Source organism: Callithrix jacchus, chromosome 1 (assembly GCF_049354715.1).
Source record: "Callithrix jacchus isolate 240 chromosome 1, calJac240_pri, whole genome shotgun sequence".
Classification (NCBI taxonomy): Eukaryota; Metazoa; Chordata; class Mammalia; order Primates; family Cebidae; genus Callithrix; species Callithrix jacchus.
Window position 1 is genome coordinate 184,962,770 of NC_133502.1, and position 15,955 is coordinate 184,978,724.

The 15,955-nt window shown below is 61.3% G+C and overlaps 1 protein-coding gene across 4 annotated transcripts in view; it reads right to left on the bottom strand.

Moving 5' to 3' along the window:
* Nucleotides 1-2,079: 2,079 nt before the first annotated feature.
* The window catches only part of NOTCH1 (notch receptor 1), a 50,305-nt gene continuing 36,429 nt past the window's right edge, over nt 2,080-15,955 (bottom strand). For all 4 annotated transcript variants that reach the window (XM_035263311.3, XM_035263304.3, XM_035263312.3 and 1 more), the window contains 15 exons: nt 15,778-15,931; nt 15,501-15,685; nt 14,857-14,989; nt 14,264-14,521; nt 14,075-14,187; nt 12,905-13,476; nt 12,291-12,710; nt 10,767-10,915; nt 9,830-10,046; nt 9,563-9,650; nt 9,318-9,483; nt 8,116-8,411; nt 6,722-6,869; nt 6,531-6,628; nt 2,080-5,195 (listed from right to left, as the gene is read on the bottom strand). In XM_035263311.3, coding sequence (XP_035119202.3) covers nt 3,708-5,195; nt 6,531-6,628; nt 6,722-6,869; nt 8,116-8,411; nt 9,318-9,483; nt 9,563-9,650; nt 9,830-10,046; nt 10,767-10,915; nt 12,291-12,710; nt 12,905-13,476; nt 14,075-14,187; nt 14,264-14,521; nt 14,857-14,989; nt 15,501-15,685; nt 15,778-15,931 — 4,485 coding nt within the window. In that variant the 3' untranslated portion in view covers nt 2,080-3,707. The remainder of the gene's footprint in view (nt 5,196-6,530; nt 6,629-6,721; nt 6,870-8,115; nt 8,412-9,317; nt 9,484-9,562; nt 9,651-9,829; nt 10,047-10,766; nt 10,916-12,290; nt 12,711-12,904; nt 13,477-14,074; nt 14,188-14,263; nt 14,522-14,856; nt 14,990-15,500; nt 15,686-15,777; nt 15,932-15,955) is intronic.

The following is a 15,955-nucleotide window of genomic DNA, read 5'->3' on the forward strand; positions in this document are numbered from 1 at the left end:
AGTGGCTCACGCCTGTTCATCTCCGCACTTTGGGAGGCCGAGGCAGTAGATCACTTGAGGTCAGGAATTTGAAACCAGCCTGGCCAACACGGTGAAATCCCATCTCTACTAAAATGACAAAAAAATCAGCGAGGCGTGGTGGTGGGCGCCTGTAATCCCAGTTACTCGGGAGGCTGAGGCAGGAGAATTACTTGAACATGGAGGCAGAGGTTGCAGTGAGCTGAAATCACACCACCGCACTCCAGCCTGAATGACAGAGCAAGACTGTCTCAAAAAAAAAGTGTCCACGTTATTGGCATTCAGTGCGTTTGAAGCGGTGTGCACTCACCGACTCTCCCTAGGTCCAGAACATCTTCGTCACTCCAAGGTAAACCCGACAGGAAAACTCCAGGCCTTTGGCAGCCACTCCTCCTTCCTCCACCTCCTGGCTCCGGGAGCCACCAGTTTGCTTTCTGTCTCCATGGGCTCAATTATCAAGGGCACTTCACAGAAATGAAGTCATGCCATCTGCGGCTGGCGTCTTTCCCCGAGTGCAGGGCTTCCATGACTTTTCTGTGTGGTGGGCGTTGGCTCCTCCTTCTCCGCAGCGGAGTAATATCCACTGTGCGCTCACGGGGCTCCCTGGGGAAGCAGAACCCACAGGACATGCCGCTGGCGAGAAGGTTACTGCCGGGACTCGCCATGCAACGGTGCAGCCCACAGGTCCGGCATCTGCAGCGGCAGGCAGGAAATCTGACAGCAGGCCCAAAGGCTGCTGGGCTCCAGGCCCAAGGAAAGCCCACATTTAAATCTGAAGACAGGAGGAGACCCATGTCCAGCGCGAGTGCCCGGGTTGGGGAACCCCTTGCACCTGGCCTGTTGTTCTGCCCAGGCCTCAGCGGACCACACGGCGCCCACCTACACTGGGGAGGGCGATCTGCCTTCCCCAGGCCGTGGATGCAAATTCGAACTTCTTCCAGAACACCTGGGAGCCACACTCTGGCGAGATGACCCGGCCAAGCTCACCTGAGGTCACCATCACAGCGGATGCCACATTTTGTGGACCCGTCGTTGGCAGTGGACTCTCGGGCCATCCACGGCTGTCCTGAGTGGTGCTGGGAAAGCGGGTGGCCACGCACATTTGAGTCCCTGTTTTCACTTCTTTTGGGCAGCCCTCCAGGAGTGGAATTTCAGTGTGGGGAGTTTTCTAGGACTCAGGCTGGGTCCACCCCCTTGGAAGATGAGGGTCAGGCTGCTCACTGCAGATCCACAGTGACCTCCCCGGTCCTGGTGCCCAGCACTGCCTTGCAGACGCAGCCCCAGCCATAGCAGAGGCCTTGGGCTCACATGCCTCCTTGAAGAGGCTGGGCCCAGGGCAGGCAGCACTTTGCAATCCAGAAAGTATCTCAGACTCCCCACGGTTCTGGTCTGAAGCTGCTGGCCTGCCCTGAAGGTGTGGAGCCTGGCAGTGGCCCAGGGAGAGAAGGGGCCCACACTGTGTGGCGCTAACAGCTCCACTCAAGAGTAGGGCTCGAGGACCATGCTGCTTCTGCATCACTCAGCCAGGCCCCTGGGATGGCAGAACTCTCCGGACTCCGCCACGCCCCATGCTGCCCTGCTCAGAGGGCTGAGTCCTCCCCATGGTCTGCAGCCTGCAGAGGGGCTTCCACTGCCTCAAGGCCCTCCCTACATGCACTACTGCTGCAGGGCTCCCTTAGGGGCTGTCCCCAGGATGGTTGGGTGGGGCCTTTGCCCCTCTTAGGCCAAGAGGAGCAGAAGAGCCCCAAGCTGCCAGGAGGGCCAGAACCACACATGGGTGTCCTGGGAGCCCAGTCGCCCCAGACAGGAGCCCCCCTCCCACAGGGCTGCAACCCCCTCACCGCTGTGTCTCCATCTCCCTACAAGAGCCTGGCCCAGGCAGGCTGCAGGCACCATGGAGCCCCAGAGACAGCCTGGCCCCTGCACCCCTGTGGGCCGGGACTGGACGGCCTCATAGTCACTCTCCCAGCAGAAGCGGCCCACGACTCCTGGCTCCCTCGGAGCATGGCAGCCCGCCCTCCCTCCCTCCCAGAGGCCACGCGGAGGGGAGTGGAAGCGGACCACCATCAGTATCATTTTTATTGCAAATCAGTTAACAAAAAAGATGAAAAAAATATGTCATCTACAGTTTTGCATGTAGATCACTTTTTTAAAAGTTGTCTTTTTCTGTAAACTACACTCTATTTTATAAAACACAGTGAGAATCAACATCTTGGGACGTGTCTGGTCATGCACCCCGGGGATGGCACGGCTCGGCACCCCCAGAGCCTGGAAAGCTGCCCTGAGGAGTGCAGGCGGCGAAGCGTCCCTGGTGCAGAGGCGGCTGAGGCTCCCCCAGCAAGCCGGACCTGATGTCCCTCATCAGCATGACACACGACAGACTCATTCATTGAGATTTTTTAAACAAAATCCACCTTTAAAAACATATTTACAGACATTTCTTCTGCCATAGGCTATACTTGGTATTGCAAGAATCTGCTCCTCCCAAACTAGGAGGGGTGGCCTGAGAGCAGCCCCCGCCTCCCTCCAGCCCCCACCCAACCACACGCCCCCACAGCTGCCAGGGCCGTGGGGACAGGACCAAGGGACACAGCCCACAGCATTCCAGCTCGATGTGGCTGACTCTGGCAGGTCTCCTACGAAACACGAGAGCCCACGCGGAGTTGGGTCCCATGAGCCGGGACCCAGGCTGAGCCAGCGCGTTGGCCTCAAGGCCTGGGGGACGCTGTTCGGGCTGATATGCTGGGGCTGCTGCCGGGGTTAGCCCAGGCAGTGTCTTTCCCCAGAAAGGGACAGGATTCCTCCATGTGTGACCTAGGCGAGTGCCACGGTCCACACATCTCATGTCTCACATGGACGATGCCCAAATTTCAAGAATGGGCCAGGGGGCCAGGGGGCCAGGGTGGTTCTGGAGAGACCAAGAAACTGCCAGAACAACAAGCAACTACGCAATACTGAGCCCGAAACGAAGACTCATGACCGGTACCGTGGCTGTGCTCTCGCCCGACACACTCCAAGGAACACATTTTCGAAATCACGCTTGCAAAAACTAATTCAAAAAAAAACACTGAAACAGCTAAGCCATATCCTCTTACTCAAGTTCCTATTTCAATGCAAGCTGATCCACATGCCGAAGGTGTAGGTTCTGCCTCAGTTCAGCTCTGGGAGCAGCTTCTCACAAACACAGATGATGCTGTCACAGCGGCCTGGGCTCGGGGCTGGTGGGCATCAGGGAGAGGGCACAGCCCGGACGCCCCAGGAGCTTTCTGGACACTCGTGCAACTTTCCTTCTCCAACATCACTTCTTTTTGGATTTTGAAATAAGGAATCAATAAATAAATGGCATTTATAAATCATGAATCTTTGTTTATATTTTATAAACACAGAAGAATCTTTTTTTATCCTATGTCGGAAAATCCGGGTTCTCAGGACTTGCTTGTTTTCTTAGAACAGATAAAAGTTTCTACCTGGAGCCAGAGAAAACAGTACATATAAATAACAAGGCAGTGTTTCTGTGTAAAATAAAAGTACATAAATAAATACCAAAAAAAATTAAAATCCTTTTTCTTCTTTTGTATAAAAACATGTGTTTTAAAAAACGCTCCTCTTGTTGGCTCCGGCATTCACAGAGCGCGCACCGACGCCGGCAGGGCTTGGGAACGGAAGCAGGGTCCCGTGGGGCACGCCGTTTACTTGAAGGCCTCCGGAATGCGGGCAATCTGAGACTGCATGCTGGTGGGCGGGCTGGAGACGCCCTCAGACCAGTCAGAGACGTTGGAATGCGGGGATGAGCTGGACCACGGGTCGGGGGACTCGGGAGATGGGGTGAGGAAGGGGTGCTCGGGCACCTGCAGCTGGTGGCTGGGGGTGTTGTCCACGGGGGAGGAGGAGTAGCTGTGCTGTGAGGGGGGCGTCAGGAACTGGGCCGCAGTCACAGGTGGGACCAGCGAGGACGGCAGCGACGTGGGCAGGGCGGGGCTCTCCTGGGGCAGGATGGTGTGCGGGGCCAGGCTGCTGGGGCCCAGTGGCTGCACGTCCGCCTGGCTCGGCTCTCCACTCAGGAAGCTCCGCCCCAGGTGGCCGCTGGCCGAGGAGCTCACGCTGAGGTGTGGCTGTGGTGGCAGCGGTGGCTGCAGGCTTTGCTGTTGCTGGATGTTTGGTGGCTGCAGGTTCTGTGGCTGCATCTGTAAGTTCTGGGGCTGCACCTGCTGGGTCTGCACCAGGTGAGGCTGGGTGGCCAGCCGGGTGCTGGGCAGGCCCTGGTAGCTCATCATCTGGGGCACGGTGCTGGCAGCAAGGCCGCTGTGCAGAGGGCCCACCATGCTGTGCTGCAGAGAGGGGGCCTGCGAGCTCAGGGGGCCTGGGACCACGCCCCCCCGCAGCGGGTTGTACTGGCTCGGCACCAAGCGGCTCTGCAGCCGGGACAGCCACTCACACTGACCATTCAAACCGGTGGACCCGCCCACAGTGAAATTCACGGCCCCTCCGCTGCTGGAGCCCAGCACGGTGCTGGTGCCGGAGGCCACAGGCAGGTGGGAGAGACGTGGGGGGCCGGCTTCGAAGGCCAGCTGGCCACCCCCGCCCAGCGCCGCTATCTCGGGCTTGGCTGCCACGTTCAGGTGCCCGATGCCCAGGTGGGTGTCAGGCATGCCGGGGAGGTGGGTGAGGGGCATGGATGGAGACTGCTGGAATGGGGAGGGCAGCAGTGGCGGTGAGGCCACATCTGACAGGTAGCCGTGGGGTGACTCCAGGGAGTCCACAGGTGAGAGCATGCCGGAGTTGTCCAGCAGGCAGCCCTTGCCGTCCTGGGACTTCTTCCTCCGCACCTTGAGGTCCTTGGTCTCTTTGCCGCTGCAGGCCAGGCCTTTGCTGCTGGGCTTGCGGACCTTCTTGCCCTGCACGCCAGGCTTGAGGCTGCCCAGGTAGCCATTGGGCGAGCAGAGCGGGGGCGACAGGGTGGGAGTGCCCCCCAGCGGGGCTCCGTGTAGCTGCGGGCTGCGCACCAGGTTGTACTCGTCCAGCAGTCTCACAATGTCATGGTGCATGCGCTCCTGCGCGATGTCCCGTGGCAGGCGGTCCATGTGGTCTGTGATGTCTCGGTTGGCAAAGTGGTCCAGCAGCACCTTGGCGGTCTCATAGCTGCCTTCCCGGGCAGCCAGAAACAGGGGCGTCTCCTCCTGGGGGGCGAGGGTGGGGCCGGTGAGGGGAGCCAGGCCTGGCATGGGGACTCTCCCCAAGGCTCCATCACCAGAGGGAGCAGCAGTACAACCTCCTCCTCGGAGACAAGAGGGGGAGAAGGGGTGGTGCAGGACATTCCTCGGGACCCTGGCCCCGCGTCCAGCAACCACCTGGCCTGACTCTTGTTAAATGTGAAGGCTTCAATACAATTTCTGAAACCCACCCAGAGGGGGTTTGTGCAGTCCTCTACCCTAGATCAGCAGGGCCCCACCTTTATGTGGGGGTCATAGACCCCACTGAAAATCTAACAAACTGCAGCCCCTCTTCCCTGCCCCCAATAAGGCACAGAAGGAAATTGCTGCACCAATGAAGGCACCAGGGAGGGAGCATGTCATCTGGACCGCCACCAAGCCCCTTCCTAGGGTCCCCTCAGTGTGGTGGAGACACCACACGTCTGGGTGAGGTTGCTTCGAGGGAGTGGGAGGGGGCTTCTCAGCCCTCGGTGCCCTGTGGGGCCCAGTCTCCGTGGTGGCACCAGGGAGCACCTGGGCCAACATGCCTGGGTGCCCTGGCCTGCCGTTTGCCCTCGCCCAGGAGGGAGAGACAGCTTAGCCTGGCATGCCAAGGGGGGAGCTGGAGTTGGGCGCGGAGGTGGGGCTTCGGGTGGCAGGGAGGTGGGGGCATCTGCACCTGTGTCCTGAATGCCCAGGAGCCCAATAGCAGCTGCTCAGATCAGATACTCGCCCAGAACTGCAAGGCCAGGATGAGGGCTGGGGGCGGCTCCACTCAGAGGAAGAGCTGCTCATTCACCCCAAGGGTCCTGCCCTGCAGGGAGCTGCTGCCACGTGTGTTCTGGCTGAATCTACACTACCGGGGTCACCACGTTCCCATCCTCACCCCTGCCTGGTAACAGCTGGGGACAGAAGGTGAGGTCCAGGTGACAGTGACAGAACAGTGTGATAGGGGCTCCATTCCCCACGCCAGGCTGTGCGCCCTGCCCACTGTTCCCCACGCCAGGCTGTGACTACACTGTGACTGCAACCCAGGACAGGGCTGGGTCTACCGGGTGACTGCCATGTCCTGACAGTGGACATGCACTTGGGAGGGCTCCGTAAACAGGGGCTGAAGGAGACGGGGAGCACTAAGGAGGTGCCGGCACCATGCAGGCGGAGCCTGTTCTCGGGCCCAGGAGTCCTCGAGACCCTGTGGCTCAGGCCCTCGCCTCCCTGTGCCCCTTGGATTTGGCTCTCGCTTCCCTGAGCTCTGTGGGTTCAGACCTCTCATCCCCCAAGTCCCCTCTCTCGTCCCCCTTTGCGCCCTGGTCTCACGCTCACCTTGTTGTTCTGCATGTCCTTGTTGGCCCCATTCTTCAGGAGCACCACTGCGGCATCCACATTGTTCACAGCGGCAGCCCAGTGCAGGGCGGACTTGCCTGCGTGAAGGAAGCAGATGGGGTGGGTTGGAGACCAGCGGGCAGGAGCCCGGTCCGACCCTCCCTGTGGCAGGCCTGCCCCCGAGGGCTTACCCAGGTCATCTACGGCGTTGACGTCAGCGTGCGAGTTGATGAGGTCCTCCAGCATGCCCTCCACGGCCAGGCGGGCAGCCAGGATCAGCGGTGTCGTGCCATCGTGCATGCGGGCGTCCAGGTCTGTGGCTCGGTTCCGGATTAGGATCTGGGTCACAGGGAGAGGCTCGGGCGGGTGCCGGGCAGACACACACCGATACCTCCTGCCCAGAATGTATGCCTGGACCGGAGGCCCCACTGCCCTCCAGATACAGAGAAGACCCTCCTGAGATCTGCATGGCCGGGCAAGGCGGGATGCCATGGGCTGCCCCTGAAGAGGGGCCAGGCGGGGGTAGGGGCTGTGCTGCTCCCCCTGGTGACAGTGGGGCCCATCGTGACCTCACGTGGCCTCATCTAATCCTCACCGTGGTCTTAGCTGCCATGACCACCTCCAAAACAGAGAAGTCAAGTCCCTGCCTCCAAGAGGGAGCACTCATGAGGCCCTGCACACGGCTCTACAGCCGACTTAGAACCACCCACAGAGAGGCGGGCAGCCCTTCAGTGCAGCCTGGCCTGGGCCTCCGGTGGGAGGGATGGACCCTGCTCACCAGCAGGTAGAAAAGGCAGGGGCCACTGGCCATGCAGCACGGGCCTGATTCCTGCAAAGCACCTGGGAACTTCTACATCTGTGCAAAGGCGCTGGGAGGGGCACACACCAGGCCTACACAGGGCTCCCCTCGACACTCCTTCCACTCACCTATGTTTATTTCTGCGGGATGACAACGTGTCCCAAGCTAAGAAATCATGAAACCAGAAGCTGTGTGGTGACCGCCCTGGGCTGTGCCCATCTGAACCTGCTCTGGGGCCACCTGGAGCCTGGGGGCCTACAGCAGGGGTGACCCCAAAAGCAGTCCCTGCCAGGGACGTTCCCTGGAGACCCAGGCATCCAAATCCCTAAATCTGTTCTTGCCACGAGCTCGCCAGCAAGCTGAGCCCCAGGTCTGCAGGCACTGAGAGGCAGCCTCTAAACCCTTCTCACTGCCACAGGCTACCCCTGCAGCCAGGGCTGAGGCGGGTGCGGGGCCTCAAGGGGCTTCAGCGGGGGGACCTGGACCTTGAGCAAGGTCCACAACCCTGCCAGAGCCTGTCTTGCTGCGGGTGGGGAGGCCCTGCCTCGCTCAGCAGGTCCCCTGGGCCTCCTTCGGGACCCACCTCTACCTGGCTTCCCTGGAGGATGCAGATGGGCCTGACGCCCTCCCCACTTGATCATCACTGACTTCGAAGGTCCTGGGTGGAGGCACCAGCTGTTCTGGCCTCAGCTGTTCAGGCTCCCAGGGCCATGTAAGCCTGGCCACTGCCCCGGACCACCCACTGGCCCGAGGAGGGCAGTGGGCACCCAGACAGCTGCTGCTTACCTGGAAGACGCCTTGGGCGTCGGCAGACACGGCCGCATGCAGCGGGGTGCGGCCCATGTTGTCCTGGATGTTGGCGTCCGCACTGGCCTCCAGCAGGCGCTTGGCGGCGTCAGAGCGTGAGTAGCGGGCAGCCAGGTGCAAGGCAGTTTCGCCTGTGCGGTCTGTCTGGTTGTGCAGGCTGGCGCCCTGGTAGATGAAGTCGGAGATGACGGCTGGCGCATCCTCCTCCTCCTCACTGTTGCCCATCTCTAGGCCGCCTCCACTGCAGGAGGCGATCATGAGTGGGGTGAAGCCGTCTGCAGGGGCAGAGGCGATGGTGTTCAGTCTGGAGGGCCGGTGCCCAGCTGCAGCCCAGGGGAGGGGGGCAGCAGCCCACAGCTGGAGGGGCCACGGTGTGGCCCCACCACCCAGCACTCAGTGACCCTGAGCACATAGCCACTGCGGGGCAGCTGAAGTCCGCCTGGGCTACTCGGTGGACAGAGCCAAATCCAGCAGTCAGCTCCAGGCAGGCAACGAGACCCCAGCAGCTTGGCTTCCTGACCTGCCCAAGACCTGGCACCCAAAACCCACCCAGGAAAAAACAACGCCAGAAACATGCAGTTAGAAAATCAACACTTTGGCCAGGTGCGGTGGCTCACGCTGTAATCCTAGCACTGTGGGAGGCCAAGGCAGGTGGGAGTTCAAGATCAGCCTGACCAATATGGTAAAACCCTGTCTCTACTAAAAATACAAAAATTAGCCAGGTGTGGTGGCGGGCGCCTGTAGTCCCAGCTACTCGGGAGGCTGAGGCAGAATAATTGTTTGAACCCGGGAGGTGGAGGTTGCAGTGAGCCGAGATTACACCACTGCACTCCAGCCTGGGTGACAAGAACAAGATTCTGTCTCAAAACAAACAAACAAACAAAAAAAAAAACAGAAAGAAAGAAAATCAATGTTTTCCATGTCTCAAGAAGAAGGTTTCAGAAGAGATTAATTTACAGGTGCAGAGTCAGCCTGCAGCATCACCCAGGAAGGCATTGCTGGAAGAACAGGATGACTCCAGGACCCCCTCAATCCACTCTGAATGGGAAACACCCCAAGGATGAAAGCTCTCGCCCCCAACTCTAAGTTTGCAGAGTATCAACTGTACCACAGCCTTGGGGCTTTGGGGAGAGGGAGGTGGGCCGTGGGGCTGGGGAAGTCCTGGCTGCTGGCACCCCTACCAGGCCCTCGGACGTTGACATCCATGCAGTCGACATCGACCTCGCCCTGGGGCGGTGTGGGGGCCATGGCCGACATGCGCAGGTCAGCGGCATCCAGGTGCTGCTGGGTCCACTGCCGGTGGTCTGTCTGGTCATCCAGGTCAGGCAGAACCACGGGTTCCTCGAACTAAGTTGGGGGAGTGAGCAGAGTCATGTCAGGGCAGCCGGTGGCAGGAGCCTGGGGGCCCAGGAGCCCAGCGACTCACCCGGAACTTCTTGGTCTCCAGGTCCTCGTCCCCCCACTCATTCTGGTTGTCATCCATGAGGGCACCGTCTGAGGCGTTCTTCAGGGGCCTGAGGGTGAGGGGTCAGAAAGTGAGGCGGAGCCAGCTCCCTAGGAAGCCCCCAGAGGCCCCTGGCCCAGGCCTGGCATGGGAGGTGGACCCTGGGTCGGGAGGGTCAGACCTCCAGTGAGGATGCCTGGCCAGGTCTGCTTCCCCCGACCCCCAGAAGCCGGGGCAGCGTCCGCTCACTTGAGGCCCACGGAGTCCTCGCCAAGGGGCTCCCGCCGCTTCTTCTTGCTGGCCTCGGACACCTTGAAGCCCTCGGGGAACCAGAGCTGGCCATGTTGCCGCCGGCGCTTGCGGGACAGCAGCACCCCACAGCCCACGAAGAAGAGGAGCACAAAGGCGGCCGCCGCCACGTACATGAAGTGCAGCTGCGCCGGCGGGGGCGGCTCCACGGTCTCACCTGCGGACACAGAGGACGGCGGCAGGCGCCTGGACATCAGGTGGCAGCTACGCAGCAGGCTGTCGGCTGGGGGGCAGCGGACTGGTTCCGCAGCTAAGCGCCTCCTCACCCGCTCTCCTCCATCCCGCCCCCCAAAATAAGGTCATTTTCTACGCGATTAATCAGAATTGCAAACTATCGCTAAATTCTCTCCTGCAGCAGCCGACTCTATCTGGAGACGGCTTTTACTTTTTTCTCCTTTAAGGGAGGAGGATTAGTGAACTTCAAATCGCAGCACTCGCATTGAGCTGTTAAGACAAAGGATTTAGGGGGATTTTCAAGATACAAACTTCAACACTTCACATGACACCGATCAATTCTTCTCTCTCTCTCTTTTTTTTCTTAAAAAAAAGCCGTAATGATTTTGAAATAATACCCAACAAAGAATAATCAGGGGGAAGGGGTGGGGAGAGAAGAAGGCACCCGCTTTCCCGTGGATGGGCTCGTTCCCGAGTGGCTTCACCAGCAGCTGTCACCGCCACAGGTCGAGGCGGAGTGCCATTCAGAAAATTCCAGAAAAGCGCTACCCCATCTCGGAAGGTGACTTGCACATCCATGGGTGGCAACTGGCACAAAGAGCTAGCATGTTTGGGGCACGGGGAGGGGGTGGTCGCATCCCCTGCAGGGGGAGCCTGTTCCATGCCGTGCTGGGCTGGGGGCAAGGGTGGGTGCCGTACTTACTCTGCACAGCCTCGATCTTGTAGGGGATGTTGAGGCTGCCTAGTGAGGCGAGCGCCCCCAGGAACGCAGCCACGTCGGTGGCGCTCTGGAAGCACTGCGAGGAGGCCTGCACACACTGCCGGTTGTCAATCTCCAGGTAGACGATGGAGCTGGGGGGACAACCGGGCAGGGGCTGGGACCCAAGGCTTCCTCCTCCCCTGCCCGCCAGTCCAGGATGATGCCCCCAGGACACCGAGGCCCATGATGCAACAGTCAGGACACCACAGGGCAGCCTGGGGCGGAGGGAAGCCAGGTCTGACGGCAGCTACCCCGGAGGGGACCAGTGTCCTGCAGCCCCCGGCGTCTGGCCAGTGCCGATCGCAGCTCATCCCCGGTAACTGCCAACACGCTCTCCTTGCCCCACCCTGCCACCCTCTCTGGCTCCTTTTGGTGCCACAAACACATTCCTCATCTCAGGACAGAGTATGTGCCAGGAGCCCAGTTCTCTCCCAGGAGCCCAGTTCTCTCCCAGGAGCCATCCCCAGGCCCTGTGGGAAGTGCAGATGTGCGGTGGGGGCGGGCGCAGCTGTGGTGGGCTGTGCGGTGAAGGGGGCTGGGGGTGATCCCTGCTCCCCAGCGGGGCTCCTGCTGCCCAAGGCTGGGTTCCCGTGAGCAGGATCCCATCCAGCCTGTGAGATGATGCTTCTGACCTCCAGAGCTGCCCCAAGGCAGCAGAACTGATGAGCAAACCCACCAGGATCAGGCACATCAGGGGCACAACTGACCTGGCCCCTGGGTCCAGCTGTCCCAGAGGGAGTAGACGGGGGCGGGAGCCTTGTGGGTGTCCCTTGCACTCAAGCTGCCCCACCTGTGTTCTCCTACCATGGGACCCCCTTCCCCACCAGCTCCTCCTTTGTCTATAAGGTCCCTCCAGGACCTCTACCTGCCTCCTCTCCAGCCCAAACCAGGCAGATGCCATGGCCAAGTGGCATTCTTGTCTGGGGTGGGTCTGTTTAGCCCTGTGGGAGCCCCCAGAGAGCTGAGCTTTTTGTTTTTTATTTCTTTTAATACTTTTTAAAGAAAGCAGAGACAGGGTCTCCCTATGTTGCTAAGGCTGGTCTTGAATTCCTGGGCTCAAGGCAAGGGCTCCTCCTGCCTCAGCCTCCAAAAGTGCTGAGATTACAGGCATGACCCTCCTCGCCTGGCAGAAAACTGTGTTTTAACATTGTAGTACCCAGTGTCTGTGGCATAGCTCAATCTCAAAATTACCCACTGGGCACAGGAGTGAAACCTACCCAGCCTGGGGAAGGCAGTGGCCCAGGGAGGGGTGTGGCTGCGGGGTCAGGGCCCTGAGGTGGAATGCTGCCTCTGCTCCTTGCCCATGTGGGCCCTGAAGTTCCAGGTCCTCTCGGAACCTCTGTCTCTTTTACCGTAAAATGGAGAGAGTACTGCTTGCCCTGGCACCGGCCACGAGGGGCAGAGGAGCCATGGGGGAGATCCCAGGTGAAGTGCCGGGACTGATGGCAGGTGCTGGGTCTCACTCACCCGCGGATGTCCATGGGGTCCAGCTCCCTCCGCCGCCGCCCACCAGGGAGCAGCGAGGCCTTCACCTGGCCCAGCAGGGAGCCGGGTGCGGCCCAGCCCTCGGCAGCACGCTTGATTGGATGCTTGCGCAGCTCCTCCTCGCGGCCGTAGTAGGGGAAGATCATCTGCTGGCCGTTTGCGTCGCGCTTGAAGACCACGTTGGTGTGCAGCACGCGGCTGAGCTCGCGCAAGAAGTGGAAGGAGCTGTTGCGCAGCTGCTCTGGCGGCATCAGCACCACCACCACCAGCGTGCCGGCCGCCAGCCTCTCGGGCACATGCTCTGCACAGTCCAGCCCGTCCCACTCGCACTCCGCGCTGTTGCAGCCCTGGTCGCAGTGCCCGTCGCTGAAGTGGTCCTTGCAGTACTGGTCGTACAGGGGACTGTGGGGGTGGAACACACTCAGGCCGCCTTCCTCCGGGGGCCTCGCACCCAACCCCGGATGGTCCAGCCTGTGGACCGGCCTCGGGGAACATCCCTGCACCCGCTGGACGGAGCTTTGGGAACTGCATGCTGGCCACGTCCGAGTTCGGGTCTTCCCTTGCCCCCACGGGGACGGCCCACCCCGCAGCCGTACTTGCACTGGCCTTCCACGCGCTGGCAGTCGAAGCCGTCGAAGAGGCAGCCGGCCGAGTTGCACTGGCTGTCACAGCGGCCGTCGCTGAAATATTTCCAGCACTGCAGAGACTGCGTGCAGTTCTTCCAGGGGTCGTTGAAGTTGAGAGAGCAGTCGCCGCCATCCCAGCCACACGCGTGGTTATTGCACTGCAGGCTGCAGGCCTTGTTGCCCGAGTCCTCCCGGCACTCAGGCAGTTCACATGCCTCCTCGATCTGCGGCGGGGGGATGTCGCGCCCGGCCCCACCCCCAAAGCTGTAGTCCAGGATGTGGCACAGGAGCCCGTTGAATTTGGCAGGGCACAGGCAGCGGTAGAAGGGGCTCTCGGATGTAGGCTCACAGGTGCCCTGGTTGTAGCAGGGGTTGCCACCCAGGCAGGGGCTGCTGGTGGGAAACTGGCACTCGGGGCCCGTGAAGGGGCCCAGGCACAGGCAGGTGGGGCTGCGTGGGCCGGAGATGCAGGTGCCACCATTGAGGCAGCGCAGGCTGCCACAGGCACGTGCGTCGTTCTCACACGTGGCGCCCTCGAAGCCCTGCCCAAGAGGGAAGATGGGACAGTGTCAGGGTGGGCCACCCCTGGCCACCTCAAGCTCAGCACCCAGCCTCCCTTGACCTGGGAGGCAGCCTGCAGCCTTGCCCCCAGCAGCAAAACCCTTTACAAAACATTCTGTAGATGGAGAAAGATTAGGGGGTTCCAGGGGGTCGGGAGATGGAGGAAGGGGTAAATTGGTAGAATGCTGGGGACTTCAGGGCAGGGACTGTCTGCCCTGATCCTTCGAGGGTGGGAACGCGTGTCATACCTCAACCCAAGCCCACAACCACAAAGCCAAGGGCAAGCTGCAGGTAAAGGAAGGGCTGGTGCTGGTAACAACGTCTAAGTGCTGTGGCTCACAAGTGAAACTGACGCAAGCTGCATGCAGGGGAGCCGCATGCAGGGGAGCCGCCCCAGGGACTCTACCTTCCGCTCCATTTTTCTACAAACCTAAAATCTCTCTAAAACTCATTTATTCAAACTAAAAAAAAATGACATCGGAGTGACATGGCTGCCCCGCTTGCGCCCCGAGGCCCACATCTGGACCTCTCCAGGTGCCTCCCGGGAGGGTCCCCATCCCCCTGCACCCTGGCACCTACCGAAGGGCACTTGCAGATGAACCCGCGGGCAGTGTTGGAGGCCACGGCACAAGTTCCCCCGTTCTTGCAGGGCTTGCCCTTGCAGCCATTGATGACTGACTCACAGCGGCGCCCTGCGGGGGAGAGCCCGGCAGTGAGAGGCTCACCCTGCCGCCCTGTGGGCCCCACCCGCCCGGGCATGGCACCCACCGGTGTGACCGGCACGGCACTCGCAGTGGAAGTCATTGACGCGCTGCACGCAGTTCTGGGTGCCGCGGGCGTCACAGGGATTGGAGAGGCACTCGTTGACGTCCCCCTCACAGCGCTCACCCACGAAGCCCGGTGGGCAGGTGCAGCTGTAGCCGCCCACCTGGTCCACACAGGTGCCGTTGTTAAAGCACTTAGGGCTCCGGGACACGGGGTCCATGGCGGGGTTGCAGTCGTCCACGTTGATCTCGCAGTGCACACCTGTGGGGCCAGGTGCCATCAGAGGCCTGTGCTCACCACACCTCTGCCCTGCCGAGCCCTGTCTTCCTCCCAGATGACAAGTGCTCTGGTCTGGGGCTGCACGGATGCTCAGGAGAGGCAAGTGCCAAGGGTGCAGGGGAGACATCTTTCCCGCTGGGATCCCTGCTCTGGGCCCCTTCCCTGGGCAGCTCTGTACTGGCCTTGGCCTCACAGGAAGACGGAGTTTCTGGGTGGTTCCTGGATACCTCTGGCCGATCTCAGGGTGCCTGCCCTGCCCCCGCCCTGGCCCTGGCCCTGGCCACCCAGACGCCAGCCCTCCGTGCAGTGGCCCTTACCCTGCGTGCCCCGTGGGCAGGAGCACTTGTAGGTGTTGGGGAGGTCGAGGCAGGTGCCCCCGTTCTGGCAGGGGTGGGAAAGGCACTCGTTGATCTCCTCAGAGCAGTTCACCCCGTGGTAGCCGGCCACACACTGTGTAGGCGAGAGAACCGGGGGCTCAGCCGGGGCCAGGATTTGGCACTCCCCCCCTCCACTGTGAGGGCTGGCAGGGCCGTGTGAGCTGCCCTCAGGTCCCATGAAGCATGGGCCCCTCGATCCTGTCAGACCTGGAGAAAGAACCCCCCGCCCCGCCACCCTCAGCAGACCCTGGTGCGGCCTCGGTGACCAGAGTCACTGTCTGATGGGGCTGGGTGGACCCCGTCCTGTAGGATAGAGGTGAGGGCCTCTGGGTAAGTGCTGGCCAAGCCCAGATACAATCTAGGGGAAGAACCCCCTCCCACTTCTTAGCATATTCACCCTCCTCCAGGCTCTCCACAGGCCACCTCTTCCAGGAAGTCCACCCCGATTACCCCAGCCCTCCCTTAACGATCCTGGACAGTGCGTGGGCCTATCAGGTCTTCTCCCCTGTGCCAGCTCGCAGTCAGGGCCTGGTGTGTGGCAACACAACCGGCCACAACCCCCACTCTACAATGGGGGCCCCCACCTTGCAGGAGTAGCCGCCCAGGTAGTCGGTGCAGGTGGCCCCATTCTGGCAGGGGCTGGGCGAGCACTCGTCTACCAGGTCCTCACAGTAGCTGCCCATGTAGCCCGCCTGGCAGCGGCAGTGGTGCGTGTTGCCGGTGTCCACACACAGCCCCCCGTGCTGGCACAGATGGGCAATGTCAACACCTGTGGGGGATGGGGTAGGGGGGCAGGTGAGGCCCAGGCCCACGGAGGACCTCAGTGGGCTGGGACCTGGGCGGTCGGGCACAGCAGGTTACCTTGCCGCTGGGCGGCCACCTCACAGGAGACGCTGGGTACGTCACAGTACAGGCCGGTCCAGCCACTGGGACACTCGCAGCGGTACTGGGTGTGGGTCTGCCAGCATTTGCCCCCGTTCTTGCAGGGTGAGGAGTCACACCAATGCACGAGGTTCTGGGGACAGGCTGGGGTCAACCA